This window comes from Struthio camelus, chromosome 4 (assembly GCF_040807025.1).
Source record: "Struthio camelus isolate bStrCam1 chromosome 4, bStrCam1.hap1, whole genome shotgun sequence".
Lineage (NCBI taxonomy): Eukaryota > Metazoa > Chordata > Aves > Struthioniformes > Struthionidae > Struthio > Struthio camelus.
In genome coordinates this window covers 58109061-58129972 of record NC_090945.1, presented here as the reverse complement: position 1 = coordinate 58129972, position 20912 = coordinate 58109061, and the positions used below count along the sequence as shown (strand labels likewise).

The 20912-nt window shown below is 36.8% G+C and overlaps 1 protein-coding gene across 9 annotated transcripts in view; it reads right to left on the bottom strand.

The window, feature by feature from the left end:
* Positions 1–20912, bottom strand: part of FRYL (FRY like transcription coactivator) — a 184268-nt gene that overhangs the window by 142795 nt on the left and 20561 nt on the right. For 3 of the 9 annotated variants that reach the window (XM_068940953.1, XM_009681995.2, XM_068940954.1), the window contains exon 1: positions 3096–3358. The exons of 2 other annotated variants lie outside the window; for them this stretch is intronic. In XM_068940953.1, coding sequence (XP_068797054.1) covers positions 3096–3273 — 178 coding nt within the window. In that variant the 5' untranslated portion in view covers positions 3274–3358. Of the gene's footprint in view, positions 1–3095; positions 3380–20912 lie in introns of those variants that run through there. 4 more of the 9 variants (XM_009681998.2, XM_009681999.2, XM_068940958.1 and 1 more) reach the window with 3 other exon arrangements.

Here is a 20912-nt window from a genome sequence, read left to right as displayed (position 1 = left end):
AGTTATTGCAGATTTGATTTATACAGCTTGCCCTTAAGACTGTTCCATAATATTAACTGCCCCACCTTACAACATAACTTAAGCATAGATCTGCCAAGAGAAATGCACATTTCACAGAGTACAGGTATTTTGCCATTTGCCAGTTTGCACAGAGCACTCATGGCATTCACCTTCTTTAACACTGCAAATAGGAGAAAGAGGAATATGAAATAGTTCATAGATGTATACACTTTTCTTTGTAATTGTATGAAAATTCTTTCCTTGGATTTTCCAACTTATCTTTGTTGATTTTGATTATAGTTTCTTTGGGACAGACTGCTGTGACAGAATGCTTCCAAACAGAGAACATGTCAATTCTTAAATGCTGTAACAAATTTGGAAAACAAACAGGCAGTTCTTTTAAGATTTATTAAGTTTTATGATGTGTATTATATGCATATGCAAATATATCAACAAATGAAATGTGCTTTTTTTCCTAGAGTTCCAATAACCTGATAAATCTAAAGACAGCTATGAAAGATTCCTAAAATTTACTTGAACAATGTTTTCCATGGATGCCACTTATTTAAAAAAATATGTATCATAGCACATTTTTCTAAGGCTTTTTTTCTGCTTCAAAATAAAGTATAAACTAATTTGGTTAACATTTTGAAAGGCAATACTGTTAAATACGCTCTAACCCTAAAAAAGAACATTTCATCACTCAAATTCCATTAACTTAATAAAAAATATTTTGATTAGATATATGCAAACTCAGAGCAGTATTATCAAAATAGTACTTTTACACTTCAGAAGCTTCGCATTTTTTGTAATATTTTCTAATACACTTTTATACTTTAGAACAGTTGTCAGATCCAGCATTTCACCCAGATTCTCATTAATATAAAATTTTTCCTAAAGACCAGAAATGAGGAACAGAAAGAAAAAAAAGTTTCAAATCCAGAAATATCTGCAAACATATCTACAGAATAAACAACGTTGGCTTCCAAAGCTATTGAATCCTTGAACAGTTTCCTTACACTAAGTTCTGATAACATGCCACATCTGCTAACATTAAGTAAACATTTGCAAAAATTCTTACTATTCTATTGTTTTATTACCTGTTTTGTTGGCACCTGCCTTCTACAGCGTATCCAACTGGTAAACACAGTAGCTCTTTGCTCTATTCCAGCAGAGCAGTTCATTCCATTACCAAGATACAAAAATAGAAATAAGCAGATAATTTAAAGAGGATTCAGCTGCTATCTGCTATTGTAAAAGCATGATCCCAGAACAGACTATAAGTCTGCATTTCGTAAATGATGACCTCACATTATTAGGTGATATTAGTCAGGTACTACTGATTTGTGCAAATTACTCCTAATAATTACCGTTTGGCAAATACTTAATGACTGAAAAGGAGAATTAATCTTCAACAGTTGGAACAGTATTCTAATATCTATTATGCTCATTTGCTCAACTATCTATAAAACATCAAACAAGGTTAAACGAAGGCTTCTGTTTTTAATATAAACTTCAACCTATAGCATCGTCTTTTAACTTGGTACAAAGGTAAGGATATCTGTTCCTAAACCATAACTCTGAAATTACATTTGAAAAACAATCTTGTTTAAAAATGTTGGCTTGAGCTATAAAGAAAAGCATAGCATAGCTCAAGATAGAAACTGAGGAGATGTGCTTATCAATATGCTGAAGTTGCACACTTCACTGCGATACCCAAGCATAAATTTCAGGCTCCAGAATATTCAAAATTAAATGAGGACATAAACCTGGCTAAAAGAGCATCACCCTTTCAGATGGATCAGATCTGTGATCAGAGTTTTCAAACAGTAATACTCTAACAAACCTGTTAAAAGTCTTCAATAGTCAACATCATGTTAACATTAACATCTTCTAATTTGTTATACACAGGAAAAATTTGGCTAACAAAGTAGCACTGTCCCTGCTTTCCCCAACTACCCGTATCAAGCAACCTTTTAAAAAAATAAGATAAATAAAAATTTAAAAACCTATACTCCACTATTTTATACTATAATCCGAAAGGCTAAAAAAGTCTCACTATGGAAATCCCTTTCCCTCATAAAATTAATTTCATAGCTAAGGCTACAAGACCACCATCCAGTGAGGTGGATGCTGCCATTTCTCATCTTTGCAGTTGGACACTTAAGGGTAAAAATTCCAGTTCACACACTAATTGATGGAAATGGCCATCAATAGCAAAGAGGAAAAGCTGTGTGTTTGATAGCAGCAGAGTCCAAGACCATAGAGTCTCAAGACCTTAATATTTTAGCCAAAGGCAAAAGAAAGTAAAATTGGATTTTGCCACTCAGCTAAACTGTCAGAAACAGGAACACTGAATCATTCCATCTGTTTTTAGTAGCACAATACATTGTAATATGTGTATATTCACAGGTGGGGGGGGGGGGGGGTGAAAAAAAAAGCTTAAGGTAAGCAAAATTGCCCATACTCTTAAGTCAAAAACTCTATATAAAATGGTTGTATTTTCACTTGACTTCTTTATATGTTATGTTTGTAAAAATTCTGCAAATCTTCCAAACATTGAACAGGTAAAGCATAAACATTCTTGAAGTGAAAAATCTCTTAAAAGAAACACCTTAGGAAACTGGGGATTTCAAAGGGAAAATAAGGAGAGAAAAGGTGACATAAAACCTGAACCCTGCACTGCAGTCAGAGCTCTCTGCAGCACATAGATCTGTCTAGATAACTCAGTGCCTAATCATAGCTAAATTATGACTTTAAAACTTATTTTGAAATAGAGATAATCATCTAAAAAAAATCACGCAGGCATGCACAAACACAGAGAAACACATGAGAAAACCTGCTTTAGAGAGTTGCTTTCAAATAGGTCATAACATACTCAGTGACAAAACAGTTCTAAAACTGGAGAAACCATTATCACAATGATTTTCTGAAAAAAAAGCCTTTTATTATCAAGTCATCAATTTATCAAAATAAGTATGATCAAAAAAGCTTAGAAAAACCTATATATATGTATAAATACACACACACACACACACACACACACACATACACACACACGCACTTTTTACCAGGTTGATGACATGGATACCTACTGTAATTAGGCTGTAATACATGTATCTCCTCGTCTTCATCTATTGTTTGTCCTAAGGAAAGCAGGCTGACACGTCTCATCTTTAGTAGCCTTGGGGAGCTTTCACGGCCAGTACTTCCAACGTCCAGAACTACATCACCAGAAACGGCAGTAGGGACAATTTTTTTAAGGAATTCCATTTTTACGTGCCTCCTGTACTCTTCTGTATTCTCAGCATTTACTAAATTTAGTAGTTTAGGTACACGTTACAGAGCCAGGGCTCCCGCGTTAACTTCCTTGAGCGCTGAGGTGGACTACACATACTACTTCTGCTAGTGAAGTCATATCGAACCTGGGCGGTGCCAACAGCAGCACGTCAGCTGCCAGCTGCTCCAAGGCAGATTTTAAAGACGTCTAACTGTACAGACTGATAAGAAAACCAAATGACAACAAGCCATTGTATTGACCAATATGTCTTAAACTCTTAACTTCCATACAACGCTACTTAGCACTACAATGATTTTAAATGCTAATAAAAGGCATAGTATATTTTCACAATTAATAGCTGGCAGTTCACTAGCTCTTAATTTTCATGAAGTGCGCAGGGAGAGAAGCGTTCATCTGCATTTGAAAGATAACACTTATCATTTAAGAGTCTATGCACCAGCTTTATAAACAAAGTGTCTAACAACACCAGAATTTAAACTATTTGTGCTCTCATACAGTTGGAACTATACTAACATCTATTATATATTAGGCTTTGTTTTACAGAGCTTCCGATACTACATTTACCACTAAGAATACACAAAATACCGTCCAGAAGAACCTCAAGTACTGAAAATAACAATCTGCCTCATTTTGTCCAAACTTTCATTTTATGCCTAGGGCTACTTATCTGCACGTAACTGAGCACGTGGTTTAACTGAGTTTTTCTGTTTTTATGAGGGGGAAAGTTGAAATGCTGTTCTATATTTAGCTTAGAGAAGCCACTAGGAAAAGACACCTTGCATTTGGAGCAGAACCCTCAGAAGAAAAAGAACAAAAAAAAGAGTTCAGAAAGTTTTTTTGATGGAGACCCACAGACACACTAAGTGACTTTCTCACCTGGAGAAAGCCATTTTTCAACATGTTCAATGCAAAGTTATCTAAGTGTAAAGTACACTGCACTACCATATGTACGTTCCTTAAAAGACGGTATTTCACCTCAAATTCATAGCCCTATCTAACAAAACAAAACCAAAAAACCCACCACCGCAACACACACAAAACCTCCCAAACTCTAAAAACTCTGAAATGAAAATAAGAGTAGGCTGTTCCAGGTCACAGAGATCCCGTGTTTCAATGCTGACAAGGGGACAGCTCAACCAGATTAAGCTAGCCGTCCTTTACTAACCAGCTACCCTGTCACACTGCATGAGTATTAGATCTGATTAATAAGGCCGCACTCCGACAAGTATGGCACAAATTCACTAAGTTACCAAGACAACTTTTCATACTCTGCATAGACTGAAAATGCACGATACCTTTCGTATTAACTTGAATATTTTGGGGTTTTAATGAAAAGTTCAATCTATATTTCCCTTGTAAATGAATACAAAAATCTAAGAGGCCTGACCTTACCATAAAGGACGCATTGTTAGAATATAATTTCCTGCAGTGAAAGATCTGGGACATCTGGCAAAAAATTGTCTTTAAAACAATTGCATTTACTTTTTTTTTTTTATTAATAGGAAAAAAATTACACAGGATACATTTTCAGAGAAGTGGTTTATGTGGTTCCAGAACAAATAATAGGACATCGCAAAGATAATTTGTGTTTTCGACTGTCTTTTACAGGAGTAGAGAAATATCTGGAGTCACTACAAACTCAAACATTTATTCATAACAGCAAGATTTCAGAGGCCAAAAATGAAATTCTATAGAAAATAATGCAATAGATATAATTTCCAGTTTCTAGCACTTCAGGACAAATGAGAAATTCAGACACTTCCGACAGTGCTCCCAAACACCCACCTTCCAGACAGCAGCTTGCAAAGAAAACAGTATTTGGTATTTTGAACTGTGAGTACCTAACCTAAATGCCCTCTCAAAGTTTCCTGAACTATGGTCCTAAACTGGACACTGAAGTGCTCTAAACCACACCCTGGACATTTTATAAAGTACATGGACACAGGGCAGAGATGAAAGTGCAAGTGCCCATTACATCACCTAAATCAAATGTGTCTAGTGTGACTTTCTATACCACATATGGTATTCATGAATTGGCTATGAATTCAAAAAAATTTGGATTGAAATAGAGTTTTTCTCCAGAAAATTGAGTTTACAGAACAGCCTTAAAGTAGGCTTTAAAAACAAAACACAAACACGAAAAAAGGAACCGACCACACACATTATCTTGTTTCAAGATTAAACCTGATAAATTAATGAGATTATATAACACAGTTGTATCCAAAATCTTATGGCTGATTTTTCATTCAGGATGGCTTTTGTATAACTTTCAAGAAAAAAAAAATTGAACTTTCCGCAGAAGAGAGTTGGGGCTATACATACATGGCTATGTATGGGTGGTGGTTAACTTTAAGATGCCTATGTTTAATTACATTCCATTAAAGCAGCATTTTATAAATAACAATGCTAAGAGAGAAAGCTTAAGCTTTTGGCTATGTCAGTTCACATACACTCGTCTCTCCTACTCACGCTTGCTCTTGCCTTCTTTCTTAACCAGTATGATGCATAACTGTGGTTTTTATACATTCCAAGCAGCAAGCTTTACAAATAATTATAAACTCTTAGGGGAATATATAACAATTCTTCCAATTGTTCTAACCAAATTCATCTTTGCAAGCCAACAAGATAGGCTAGAAAAAGCCTTATTTGCTAATCATAACATTTTCTTATTCTGGAACCTCTACATCTGAAAAAAGAAAGAGAACTCAAGTTTATATAGAACTACTTGCATTACAGTGAGTCCTCTGACGTCTTCCTGTATGTATTCCACTTCTGCTGCGCTCAGAAAAGATTTTGGTTTTGCACTGCGTCTGCTGAGATACTCAGGTACTTGGCTTAACCTCCAGCAGTTCTACTGCTAGTGGTAAAACAGTAAGAAAATAACATCCAAGCTTAGCTTCCCTTGCTAAAAGGAATCCACATTAACATGACTTCGCATTAGAAAGGGATAAGAATAGATTGTGGAACATATGGAAGTACCATATCTTAAAGAACCAGTTACCGATCAGGAAGCAATAACATTTCTCAGAGCACTTGTCCATTTGTATTAGACCTCCCATAGCACACAAACAGTAGAACTCCTGACAGGGGCGTGTGCGACGTGGGGGGAAAGAGCAGCTTCGCAGGAATCCTGCTGGAGCAGGTGGGCCCGCTGATGCGGGAACACTAACAATGAGAAACACTGAAAAAACAGGACACTGAATCAACAAAGGAAAGAGGCATATAAGAGAAGGCTACTTACAAGTCTCTTAAGCTCACATATTTAGAGAATTTTCAGAACTGGCAATAAAGTAAGAGCTACTAAACATTTTTTGTTTAAGACAAGCATAAAATAGACAATACCCTTGGAAGTAAAATTTCAGAAGAGATGACCTCGAGCCTACCATAAACACGCAAGCAAGTCTGTTTGCTGTGTCTTTCTACAGCTAAGCATGCATTACACACCTTCCGTTTACATAAAGGACAGCTGGCGGTGTTTTTGAAACTATCCCACCCAGCTCGAGCAAACCCATCCCAGTCCTAGCTGCTGGCTCAAGAGGACACAAGACTGCCTTCATAGCGAACTTTTAAACTGCCAAGAAGGTTCTTGCTTTTCCCAGAGGCAAGGAAGAGGATGTGCTGTTCTTCAGCCTCAACAGGATTACTACTGTGCAGACAGCAAATAATAAGGTTGTGGAAGGTAACTCCTCAGTTGCAGAATGAAATCCAATATAAAGTACCAAATCTACAAATAAATGCGTTACTTCAATACGTTAGATGAAGAGTGTATAAGTTTCAGGAAGCAGCACTATCTTTTTCTGTATGGTAAAAGTAGTGGTAGGAAATTTTTTATATTTATATATGTAAATTTTTAAAGAAAAGAAATACCTCAAAGGGAAATGAGATCAAAACTAAAAAAATGAAACACAACAGCAGGACACAGTCTGAATAATAAGAAATAATAAGAATCTTTCCTTTATTTGCAAGGTCTACAAATTCTTTCTTCGACCACCTCCCGCTGACAGCTCAGGAGGCAGAATCAAACTGGGCGAGTCCCGGGAGAAACGAGCAGGCGGCTCCGCCCCACGCGCGAGCCCGGCCGCCGCGCCGGTGAGGCGGGCGGAGTGGGGCGGGGCGGGGCGGGGCGGGGCGGGGCGGGGCGAGGTGGGCGCAGCCCGCGCTCCGCTCCGCGCCAGCGCGGGGCCCCGGGCCCAGCTCCCGGCTGCCGGCTCCGCCCGCGGGCGCGCAGCGTGGCGAGCAGCGCCCCCTGGCGGCGCACAAGGCCGCCCGCTCCACGGGAGAGGGGCACGTTCTCCCCGCGGCCCCTTCGCTCGTGTCTCGTCACCGGCTCCTTCTGAGCAGCTGCAGCGCGATCCACACTAAGCCAGGCGAGCTGAAAATGCTAACTTGGAAAAGGAGCTAGTTTGAACTTAAATTCATTTGCCAGTGCAGGTCCCTGCACAAAGAGCCCTGCCGCACCGAGGAAGGGAACAGCACACGGTCTGAGGGCGAGGAGAATGCAGGACTGCCTCCATCAGCAGCAGCGCTGGCTTAACAGGATCCTCAAATTTTGACAGAAAGCAAACCGTCTCAGGTGGTTATGATGGCCTGATGGTAAAGCATTTTTCAAAACTCTTAGCCATAACTGTGCTGGCAAAATAACCGGTTGAGTAGTAGAACCAAAATTGCAGAGAAGATATCTAGAGGCATTCCTGTGCCAGCAAGTTGCAGGCATATACTGCAAATACTGTATCATTAAAATATGCCCTCCCCTGAAGAGACAGGGCTATGGTGGCACAGCTGTAGTGCTGGCGCACCTCTCTGGCACCCAGAACCCCACTGGCTGACTTCTTCCTGGCTCCTCGGCAACTTTCCTACGCTGGCAGGACCAAAACCACCATGCAACCAAAGCAAAGCAATCGCTCCTGCTAAGGCACTAATGCTGCAGGTTATGCCAAAACAGCTTTACCAGCCAAGACCCCGTAGTACAGAAAAGGTATACATTCTGCCTTTTGAAAAAGTAACATGTCCAGTTTATGCAAAGTAAGTGTAATCTATCCAAAGGTCTCTGGCTCCATTTGTAGGTCTCCAGGGAGTGTAAATATCCATTACTTGGCTGGAGGGTTTTAACTACAGACTCTTGATCCCACACCCCATCACAGCATTAGTAATGATCCTTTTTTGCCAAACGCTTTTTTCTCTCACTTGTTAACTCAAACCTGATACCACCTTCTTCAAGCGGGAGTAAATCTGCTGAGGAAGTAGAGCAACTGTTACAGCACCCAACTATTTACCAAAAAAAGAGTACTGGAAGTGTTCCCTTCTAGCACCTCAGAACAGAAGCCCAATTTGTTAGAATTTATCATATCTCAATGAAAACAGTCTGATTTTCCCCAAAAATGTGAGGATCAAAGATACACATGTGCAAACAGAATAAAATAGTTAAGTTAGAAACTGAACTTGAGTTCCAGCCTTAAAGTGTCGATTAATATACCTCCATTAAATTAAGGAGAGGTGCAGATACTGGACACCTATGCTCTATTTGCTAACAATTAACAAGACATGGATTCACTTTCTCATAATTCAGCACAAAAGACGGGGAGACTGAATCTATTTCTTTCTCTGTATATGCTACACTTCTGTTTTGGGGGGTGGGTTTGTTTCTTTTAATTACAAGCCTGTTTGCTTTAGAACTATGCCTTAAAATAGTCACCTGGCTTCTGTATTTAAAGAAAATAAATACTATTTCTAAATGGACAAGATAAACTCTTTTCTCCCTCTGTGTAAATTTTTCTAAGTTGGTTGTTGTATTTTTGGAGTCATCGACCATATGACAGTTCAGCCGATCCCCTTGTAATAACCTGACATTTTAAAGGAATTAACTTTGCAAGTCAGAAACAATTTTCAAAAACATTTGAAATTATAATAGGGTACCCTTCCTACAATTCAGAATCATATTTTGCAGTTAATTCGCTAAAAACTGAGCATTAATGATTTCCTTGGTCCACTTCAACTAAGGTAATTTTATAGCAAATCTATTATGAAAGGACAGGAATATGCAGGGACAAACAATGTTTCTGCAGTAAACCTTCTCTACATCACTTTAAACTTGTTTGCAGCTATTTTTTACATGAAAAGATATGTAAAACGTAAGCCATTTTATTATGCTATAGTTTTTTTAAATGTAAGCGGGCAAACAGTTTCAGCTGCCCCCATGCTTCTCAAAGAATGCTTAGTTTTCAGTTTTCTGAGAAATTAAAGATAAGTAACAAACAATTGTCAGCTTTTGGTAAAGCCTCAATTTCTGCAAAACTTTTTTCAGTGAGTTAAGTTGTATTTGCTCTGTATGGGGGGTTGGGTTTTAGGAGTGAATTGGGTAGCTTTCTTGGGAAGGTTGGTTTTTTTTGTTTTTTTTTTTTTTTAGAAGTTTGCATTTAATTATGTAGCATTAGTAGAAGTGAATATACTCAGAAATGGAAAAAACATCTGGAAAAACAAATCAATTAGAAGCTGCATATAAAACATAAGTGTATAATAACTTACTGAATATAGTATATCCTGTTTACTAAAAAAAGCCCTAAATTTTTAATGTTTATGTATTGGGCAATAATTGTTCTTATCTTGAAGTTGCATGCAATAACACAATGCTTTCCTGAATTCATTAGACATTCCTGAGAAGCTTAAGGTTTTTGTCTATTCTGCAACTTCTACAACCCTTGGTTGGGATAATGTAGGTTTCCTGTCACTAACCTCTTCCTTGTTTTGAGTACTGACATGTCAAAGGATCTCCCAAACCTATATATTTCTTCTCCCGCCAGAGTTTCTTCAAATAAGAACTTGATTTTAAAAGCAAATCCCAGTACAGTAAGTACTCTGAACTGCATCCATTGAGGTGCAAGTAGAACAAGACACACTATTTCAGCCAGACAGATGTCACTAAACCATCACTCAGTAGAAGTGGCTAGATCTTTCTCTCTACAAAACACTGAAAGGGAAGCTATGCTCTTTTATGCTAGCAACCAAAATTAATGATGACAAGCATAATGTTGATATTTCTATGCAAAGGCATTAAGAAAAAGAACCTTTAAAAACACAGGTTCTGTGGAGCAACCGCTCAGAACAAAAATGACAATATTGCTATGAAACTGGATCTCTGAGGAATTAAGAGCTGAAAACCATTACCAAAATTTTTAAATGTCTAACAAAAACATACAAGGGACAGGGTTACTAGCCTTTAATGTAGGTTTATCTACAGAAAAGCCAGAACAGAAAAAAATTGAGTGATAAGCCAGAGACTGAGTACATACATATATTATACATCTCCAAATTGACATTAAAGCCTAATTAGGTATAAGGGACTAAGTCAAAATGGTGCAACATACGTTTCTTACACAAATATTCCTATACACATAGTTTCACTGCCATCATGACTGTTTTTCTGTTAGAATTTTTCTAACACTGCATGAAATACATATTTATGTTCCCTCATGTTTGAAGAGCTAACTTTCAAAATTATACCCAAAACAAAAATCTAATAATGGTCAAAGAATCTATTTTTCAAAGTAATCTTAATTCCAGTCCCTAAAGCACATACCACACCAGTGCAATTACCTTGCTTCCCTTAGAAACCTGACTTAACCTTAGGTCACTTTTAAAGTTTTCTACAAGAAAGGCATGCTTAAAATATTATTGACCTCTGGAAATCGCCATTATCCTTTCCTCATTGCGACTCTTCTTCCTAGCTTCATTTAATTAAAGCAGGCTTTCTCAGTTCAGAGTTATGCTATACAGGACAAGCTCAGTTTCCAATACCAGTGGAAGTCCTCTAGATATCTAGATAAAATATAGGTTCTGTCTTGATTTGCATAGCATTCATACACTTTTTCTAATTTACTTTAGTTTTTCCCTTGAAAAACTAAGGCATGGAAAATGAACAGAATATTTGAAATAAGGTCACAATAAGTATATCTACACAGCTGAATAGTAGTAATCAACACCCAAACTAGCAAAAAAAATGAGCAGGCAAATCCATGAGTCTATTCACCTGACTAGTTTAGGTACAACTCTACCATGTTCTGTTACAGAGACCGTACAAACAGAACTCTGAAACATGAGGTTAAAAAAACACACACACACACACACACAGAGTAAGATAAGTATTTATATCCTTCCATTTACTCCCTACAATCAAGTATTTTTTCTTTCTTTATGCTTTCAGTTTAATTTTGCTATGGGGTCTCAAATGAAAGAGTAATACAAGAGACAGAAGCAGTTCTAGATTCTTTCACAGCTTGTTTCACATTTTGATAGTGACTGTTTCCCAGATTTATCTCCTTTCCTATTTCACATTACAACATGCTGTGGTAACTATGTTCACTAATAATATTTGCCTGTAAATACTCCAGTGTGAGAAGGCAGATATACTCAAATTAGAAATCAGAAATGCGCAGATACACAAAAGAAAAAAAAACTTACCCAAAATAGCCAATACTTCACAGACCAGAGTGTTAGTGATTGCACAAATCTATGAATTTTCTTGATCTGTTCCACAAGTCTACCACATTAGATTTAAACTGTTATGTCCTCTTCTTTCTGTCCTCCTCCTCCTTCTTGGCAGTTCTTGCAGCCATGATATGTTATTTGTTAAGACAATCTTTTGAGAATTGGTACCATGTTGAGAACTTACATACTGATTAGGTCATTAAATTGGTAAAAAAACAGGTAACACGCTTCAGCCAGTAATTTGCAGATGACTGCAGCGGAGAAGGATTTTTTTTTTATACTTCTGATGATGGAAAACAGTTTAGAGAAAGAATACTCTAAGTGTTATACTTAAGAATGAGAGGAAATCACAGCCTCAATAGGGAGAGTCTTAGAAGAGTTCTTGCTCAAAGAATGCAAGAGGGAAATTACTATTGGTAATTAAAGGCTTCCCCCACTCATTGCTTAGAAAAACACAAATATTAGTCTAATGAAGAGCTTTTGTTACTTTGCACGTGTGTGTGTGTGTGTGTGTGTGTGTGTGTGCGCACGCATGTATGTTTTTTCTCTTTTACTGTCCAATAGCATGCCTGAGTCCATGGTAACTAGGAAAGCTCAACAGCTTCACTTTTTTTGTCCCCCCTTCCCCCCACTGGTTCTTAAATCCCTTTAAATTCAAATCTTCTAGATAAAAATATATACCTATGTTATATTTATATAGTTCAACTTACTAGAAAATTGTCACACAGTCGTAGCATTGCGTAGCATCCATAAAGTACCCCTACTGCAAATTACTACAAAAGTAAACGACAAAAGTAAAAAGTGTTTCTAAGGTAATAAATAAGCTTGGAGAAGGATACCACTTCCTTTATAAGCAGCCTATGTACAGAATATAGCAGAGCAGAGCAGAGCAAGGCAGAATCTCCTTGTACAGACACTAAAGAAAATTTTCATAACTTTTCATGATATGCTGTGCATGATCTCTGTTCTCAGAAAAAAGAAATTATATAACACTTTTATTTAAGACTATATCCACCTCTCCAAAGTAAACTGCTGATCATACTTGCAGATCAGAAATAAGAAATTTATAATCCACCTATCAAAATGCTATAGATGAGGCTACATACAGCCAAAACTTACAACTTAAGCAAGACAGAAGGAAGTTGTGAGATGATCACACCGAATTCTTGACAGCTGAATGGAGGTGAGAGCACTAATTACACTATGGCAACCCAGAGGGATTACCCCCCCCCCCCAAAAAAAAGGGCATACTATCCTTTCTTTTGCTGTTGACAGACGAGATTGGTGACCATGTTTCCTGTAAGAGGCAGAAGGAGATTGCGTATCAGGATAAGTACCCCCTGCAATAGTCTTCCCAGAGGCATACAAATACACCAATGTCATTTACAACATGACACCAATTGGGGGCGGGGGGGGGAATGTTTAAAGCTCACAAAAAAACTTGAAAAGGCTAGAAACTACATTGATAATCCGGACACAAATGCTTGAACACTTTATAAAATTTAAGAGAGCTTACATTCAGTCATTACAATCACATGTCTAATGATCCATATTGTCTTTCAGTTGTGCTAACAATCAGAACAAGTACTAGCAGCAAAAGGACATCTAATTACAGAACAGAAGGGAGAGGGGGGAGAGGGGGAGAGGAGATACATACCATCATCCCACCCCTGCAAGGCCAGGTCACTCTCATACATAGTTTCACAGATTTTCACCAGTAGCATTGAAGGCTTTACAGTTTTTTCAGGTAATCTTTTATATGTGTCGTTACTGTTAACATTTCCCTAACATCTTACCTTTCTTTTTTCTAAACTGTAATTTCAGCTCATTTGCTATTGCCCTGTTGAGCATGGATATTGATAACCAGTGATGCCTTTCTTCATTTCAGCAGTTTCCTGCAAATTTGAAAACTGACCTTATGTCCTTTTCTGTCCTCTCTCTTTTAGACTAACAAGTTCTTAAATCTTTTCTTATCAATCATCTTTTTTAGACCTCTGATAATCCTCACTGGTCTCCTCTGGACTCTATTCAAAATACATTCCTCACATAAAAGATTTGCGTTTCATTTGTTCTTAAAGAAGCATCTGCATTAAGTCCTGTTCTTTACAGAAACTACATTACTACTTAAACCAAAGTTTAGCTTATTATCTCCAAATATTTTAACAGCAAAGCCTACATTAATTGCATATTACTGTAATTCTCACTTTCAACCAAAATCCCACCATTCCAAGTAATTAAATACATGAGGAATGCCCCCAATAAAAGAGCTTGCTTGTATTAAATCTTCAGCTGGTGCACATTTGTATTCGTCAACATTGATTTCGCTTTTTAGATATCCAGTATAAAATCTTCTACTACATTTCCACTACATTTGATACTGCTAAAACTGTCATTTTTTAACAATCTCCCATTGTCAGCTATTAATTTTTTCCAACCTTGTCCTCAGTCTCAAATGTAGAGAGCCGGAAGATGTGTTATGCTGATGATTCTAATTACAGATTACAGTATACCATCTGTTAAGAAATGCTTTATAAACAGTATTGAGCTGTAGTAACATTCCCAATCAAGTTTCACCTGCAAAAATCTGTATCTTTGTGCTGACAAAGCAACGTTCTCTACATGTAGGGATTTATCAAAACTGTGCTGATCATGTTTTTAAGCAAATACTGCAGCTATGCTCAGGATGCAGCTATGCTAGATACACCGAAAGAAACCTGCAAGTTTGCCATTCAAATCTTTTGGACACAGATTTATTCTAATGCTTACTAATCATGATAGAAAAACATATAAGATGAGAAACACAAAGGTATTTTTTTCAGAGAAGTTGAAATACAACGCGTTCAGCCACTGAAAATACTCTGATAACATGTAAGCATAGAGAAGAGTCAAGGTTAATAGAAAAATCTATAACTGATATCAACATGCAGCCTCCAATTGCTCCAATTTACTTCCACAAGTAGTGGGGTACTCAACACTTTAATATAAAGAGCTTCAAGACAAAAATTATCTACCTAACAGCGGTCTCTTCCATTGCAGCTTTTATGAAAAATATGTAATAAAGCATGACTACCATATATTACTTCATTGTATAAAATTGTAAATAAATTAGTAATCAGAAATGCAAGAGTATTAAGTTGGTATTTACACTGGTCTTTTCAAGAAATGATTACATTGACATTCAACTCTTACTTAAGAATTTCTTTTTAACTTACCTGTTTTATCTCTGTTGAACGAATTGATTAATGGTTAAATTAACTTTCTACTTGCCTATAAGAAAATAGTATCACAAGGTAATACGATACACAACATAGTTCTTTACAGCAAACATATTCCTTTATTTCGCTAAAGCTAGTCTAAAAATAAGGCAAAGAAGCAAGCAAGCTAATCTCTCCATCCCAGACACGGGAGCTATGCTTAGGAAGTTCATGTACTGGAGAAGTCCAAATGACAACTTTTTCCATGCGGATCAACCATGTGAAATATGATCTGTGAATCACCTATTTTAGGAGCAAAAAAAGGAAGCTATTCATTGCTCTCTAGCTAAAAAGTAAGTCTCTGAAACCAGGATCAGTAAAAGGAAAACGGAATCACAATAAAAGGAAAAAATACTAGATTAAAACTAAGCAAATACATTGAAACCAGAACATTTAATTACAGAAATATTTGGAAAAAGAGGAATCACATGTGACATGCCAGATCAGAAAATAAGGAGGCGTGTTTCGATGCAGTATAAAGTCCTCAGGAGCTTGGGCGGGGGGAGGGGTTAATACAATTTTTTTGTATTCGGTGTAAGAGGAACCAACAGCAAACATATTTGTATCTCAAGCTTTAGTTTAGCGGAAGAGCAATGTATTTTTAAACCTAATACATAATACTGTATGATATATAGCCCTCCTATAAGAAGTTTCAAAGTATGATCTCTTGCTAGTAACACAACTACCATACCTGAAAAATACATAAAACTGGAGCTCAAGATCCACATGTTAATATTCAAATTACATTCATAGAAAAATTCTAGAACTTCATTTTCTTAAGTCAACTTTTCAGTAATAAGGGTACCTAAGTCAAGTCTGTGTATATCAACTACTTCTCAAAGAGGTGTTATCTGTGGGACTTCAAAAGGTTGCTCCCAGGTATATGATATATGCAGCTAAAACTAAAGTCTCTTCCTAATAAAGTGTTATGCAAAATACATTAGTTTTTAAATGTGGCTGCCCATAGATATTTTAGGACAATAAGTCTAAAGCTTTTCCCTTTTCCTCTCCTCTGTCTGAAGGATGGAAATAACCACCTATAAAGTGTTAGAAGATTTTTCCAGTGGAAATATGTAACAAGCTTAGATTTTAAAATAGTAGTAATTTCTGCTTCCTAGATGAAAGACTTCCTTCAGTATAAACAACAGCATTTGCAGTTGTTCTCTAATCCTTACATACTCTAAATATATCTCATATTTTCTCTAAAGATAAATGTCTTTACCCCTTCTTTTCACTTGATAAGCTGAACATAACTAGAAAGAATAAATACTGCTGCTAGAACTATGCAATTTGGTTTAAACCCTGTGTGTTCCCTCCCTGAAAATTTCAGATCAAAATGCCTTGCTTACCTACTATGGACATGTAACGATGATATGACATTCAAGGCACTGGAAAAGTAAACACATAAGCAATCTACTCGTCAGATAACAGGTCATCTGAGTACAATTTGCTATAGTATCAGCTATCAGTTTATAGCAAATATTTAATATAAATGATATAACCTGAAAAAGAAGGGTTTTTCTGTACTCCAAACACAGAATGCTAGTGGTAATTCTTCTTCCACCGAAGGCGGGTGGGTGGGTGCACACATGTGTGTCGTTGTTTTTGGTTTTGTTTTGTTTTGTTTTTTTTTAACTAACATCTGATTGTCTCCTATCTTAAGGAAAAACCAAAAGCCCAAATCAGACCACCAGATCCAGCATCAGAGGATGCTCCTAGCAGAGCTCCATGTGAGCTTATGAGATCACCATGTTTTGAATTGGGTACATAAGCATTTGTAAGCTGTCATTCATGTTTAACAGAAAAGAGATAGCTTTTGAATGCTGTATGTGTGGTTATCATGAACTAAAGTAATTTAAGGGACGGTATTCATTTCCAAAAAAATGAAAAAAAGTAGGATATTTGCACCGTTTTTTGAAGAGGAATGAGAATAGATGTAATATAGATTCATTTGGATAGGTTTGGTTTTAGGTTTTAAGCATAGGGGAGGAAATACTGACTTGAAGAATAAGATGACAGCTGAGATCTCACTTTGCCTATATGGAAACCTACCACAGAACTGAGATAAAAGAGTTCTGCTACAATGTAGGGACTAAACTGTAGTTTAAAATTATTTCTAACAGGCAGGAAAAAAAAAAAAAAAAGAGAAGCTTAACAAAAAAATCTATCAATGTTAGATTACTAGCAAATAAGCAAAACCGGTTGTTAAAAGCACTGCTAAAATAAATAATCCTCAGTAAACTAAAGTCACCAAGTAAATAAATATATGGGAAAAAAGGGGGAACCTAAAATAATAAATTGAGTCACCTGAGAGAAAGTTTCCATTTTTATCATATACGGCACATTTATGTGCATATCCATGCAGGTTTGCTTGCTAAAATCAGCTGTATTATCAAAGTAAAGTTTACAAATTTGCACAAAGATAAACAATAGGACCATACAAAAGGGGGAAGAAAAAAAAAAGGAAGTAAAGAAACAATACACAACACTAACTGTGTGGCCTCAGAAGCTGGGTGAACTTAAGGCAGCCGTTGCTGCAAAGGTATTGCTTCTTCACGTAGGCTCCACTGCTCAGGCACAGCGCTCAGCACCAACAGAAAGGAGCTCCTCAGGGAGCTCCTTGAAATATTAGCTCTTTCCACATACCACAGATTAAAACACATCTCTGGAGCAGATGGATATAACATGGATGACAACTTGAAAAATACTGATAAAAAATAATAAAGATGATGATAGTGTGTATTTAATTACAGTTCATCATCAGATTCAACAGGGGTATTCTCATTTCTCACACAAAAAAAAACCACCACACAGACTAGCTCATATCATGAAAGAATTTCGGAAATTTTTTTTTTCTGGATTTGAAAGATAATTGGTCTATTACAGCTATCTGAAGGTGAGAATAAGCCTGTCATACAGGAAGCATCAAAAAAATAGTCTGAAGAGCAGAAAGAAGTGAACAGGCAGACATTCAGCTTCAAGGATGTAAGCTGAGCAGGGTAGTCTACCAGGCTAGACTACAATTCTTTGATTTAAAGGAAATTTGATGCTCCAGTCATCTGATTAGAATACACAGAAAAACAGTTTCCTTTGCTTACCTGTGGCTTCCCAAATAGAAGAATAAAAAAAAAATTTTTTTCAATGACCATAGTGAAAGAAAGGAGGGCTCTTCTTTCAAAAACAAAAAACAAGAAAACACCCACAAACAATTCCTCCACCCTTGAATTATTTCCTTCTTAAGGAAGATACTGCTAAACAAGTTCACCGCCTTCCATTTCTTAATAGTTCATTTTCAAAAACATCCACTCTTTTCAAATTAATCTGCTGCATCAAACAAAATTCTCTAAAGATAAGTCAATATATAATTTTTTTTTTTTAACATGCACAAGTGAACTTGTAATATAGTGATTGGTTTAAGTCAGCTGACTAGCTACAAACGGACACAAAACCAGGAGTCAAGTCTGTCCTTTCGTCCACTAGGATTCATCTCAGAACAATTCACACAAAAGAGCTGATCAAAAGTGGCTAAAGTTATGAACGTTAGCTAAGTAAACCATAAACAGAAAGGGGTCATTTTCTCTCACAGAGCTGCTATTCCTTCCTCAACTCTGCTGCACATTTCAGCCTGAATCCCTGTGCCCTTTATGGCCTGCCTCAAATCAAAGGATCATGTGAGGGAACCCTATGTCCCACTTTGTTACTGTATTGCCTGCATCAGAAGCAGGGTTACTGCACTTCAAAAAAGGTGCCTTTCTAAAAGGATAGCACAGGTGAGAACTTCATCAAGGCCAACAGAGCACTGTGAATGTGAAGTGCCTCTGGGCAAAGAGAGGCAAGATGTTTTAAACCATGCTGTGCAGAAGCACAACTGGGAAGAACAAATGTTTCCACAGGAAAGCTATACAACTGAGTAGGAGGTATCAGAAGTAGCTGCAGCACTTGTGCTTTTCCCAAACCTGTGATAAAGCATCTATCGTTGTCTCTCCATCTCTGGAGTAAAGTACTTGCTTTGCATGAAGACATACCATATGTACGCCTTGGCTACTAGCCAAGGGATAGGCATTTTCCTGTTCCCTAGAGACTTCTGCTTTGTTTCCTTTATACAGATGCACATTATCAAAGATTTTAACTGTAACACAAAGTACTTCTTCCTTAAATCTTATAAACTAAGCCTTCAGTTTACTTCCTGATAAAGAAGTTGTTGTTTCTTTTGAATTAAGCATCTCTCCAAGATAATTCTTTTGCAGTAAACAGTTGCCGGCTTCATGAGAACAACAGCATCTCCATAACCAATGACAAAAATCATAATTTGACTAAAATTTGTGTTTAAAATAAGATTTTAAGATGCATAAGATATGTAGCATGAATTTCAGAGCTGCAAGGAGTGCAAAGTTAGCAGATAGCTCTTCTCCACTATCTTCTCACTGATGCTGTCTTTCAAGTAAACTTGTCTAAAAAAAAAAAAAATCCATGACTGTTCAAGCACTTCTGAAAGCCAAATGTATTTCATTTTAGATATTAACAAACAACACTGATAGTGCTCTATACTACTAATTTAATATGCAAATGAACTACATGAAAATAAATATATGGTCATAAAGAAATCTTTATGAAACTCTGAAATTATCACGACAGAGATAAAGCTCCAGAGTACAAAATGCATTCCAAAAGAAAGAGGCTTACACAAAGTTGGAAAAAGGAGAATGACTTGGATATTGCTACAGAAGAACTCTAGCCTTCTAGTCTTTTCAGCAGCACCCCCCCCCCCCAAATTCTTGGCAAGTGCAATGCTGCGAGACAAGTTTTGGCAGTTTTTCTTTCTAGTCCCCCCCCCCCCCTGCTTTCCCACTCTAAAGATTGAGCAGCTCTTCTACGTCCCTACTAGCATTTTCATCTTGTTTTCCTGCAGATGTAATGTTCCACGTTATTTGAACAACATGAGGCATCAAGTGTTTGGCGTTCTGAGAGTCGTTTGTTATTGCAAGTAAGCTCCTTTACAAAACTCTTCAATGGGGGGGGGGGAACACACACTATCCGAAACACAGCAGCAGAGTAAGAACTAACATTTGAATGCAGGAGGAACACATGCTCACAAAAAAGGAAATATTAAAAATAGGTGAAGCCCACTAAACTACATCAAATACAAAATATATCTTAATAAGAGCTCTGTAATAAAAAATATAATTTAAATGTTCTGTTTCCTCAATATGCACCTCACTCACAATTTATATAGACACAATTAATGAAATTGCTGAGAAGGGCCTCACAAACCAAGTGCTGTTCCAAATTTTTCTTCCTCTTGATGGCCCTGTATTTTCTTAGTTATATTGGAAGAAAAAAACAAAACCAAAAATAACAAAAAACCCTAAACTAGACAAACTTAAGTGGAACACCTGCAAAAACACTTATAATACATGAACAGGTGCATCTATCGTTCTGCATAATACTTAGCAATGGCATTTACAAACCAGTAATCACGTTTCTGATTAGACATGGTATTTATTTAACATAACTGTTATTCACATCCAGATCTTATATTCATGATCTTCAGGACCAAGGTATCGATATTCAGAACACAGAAAAAAAAAAACATGCAAATGTTTTTTCCTATTAGTCACTACCAATTTCCTCTTATTCCAAGACAGAGTCATGTAATCACTATGATCACATACACTGAAAACCCTCAGGTCTAAAGACTCCTTTTGACAATTCAGATTCTAGTTTCTTTCCAGACAATCTTTTAACTGTTCTGCAACTCCAGTGGTGTATTCCAGGATATCTTTGCATGAACTTTGGTTGATTTTAATATAAGCTGTCCCACTCAGATTTTTAATAACATCTAGCTCTGAGAAAATTCTCAGAGCTAAGTGACCAGT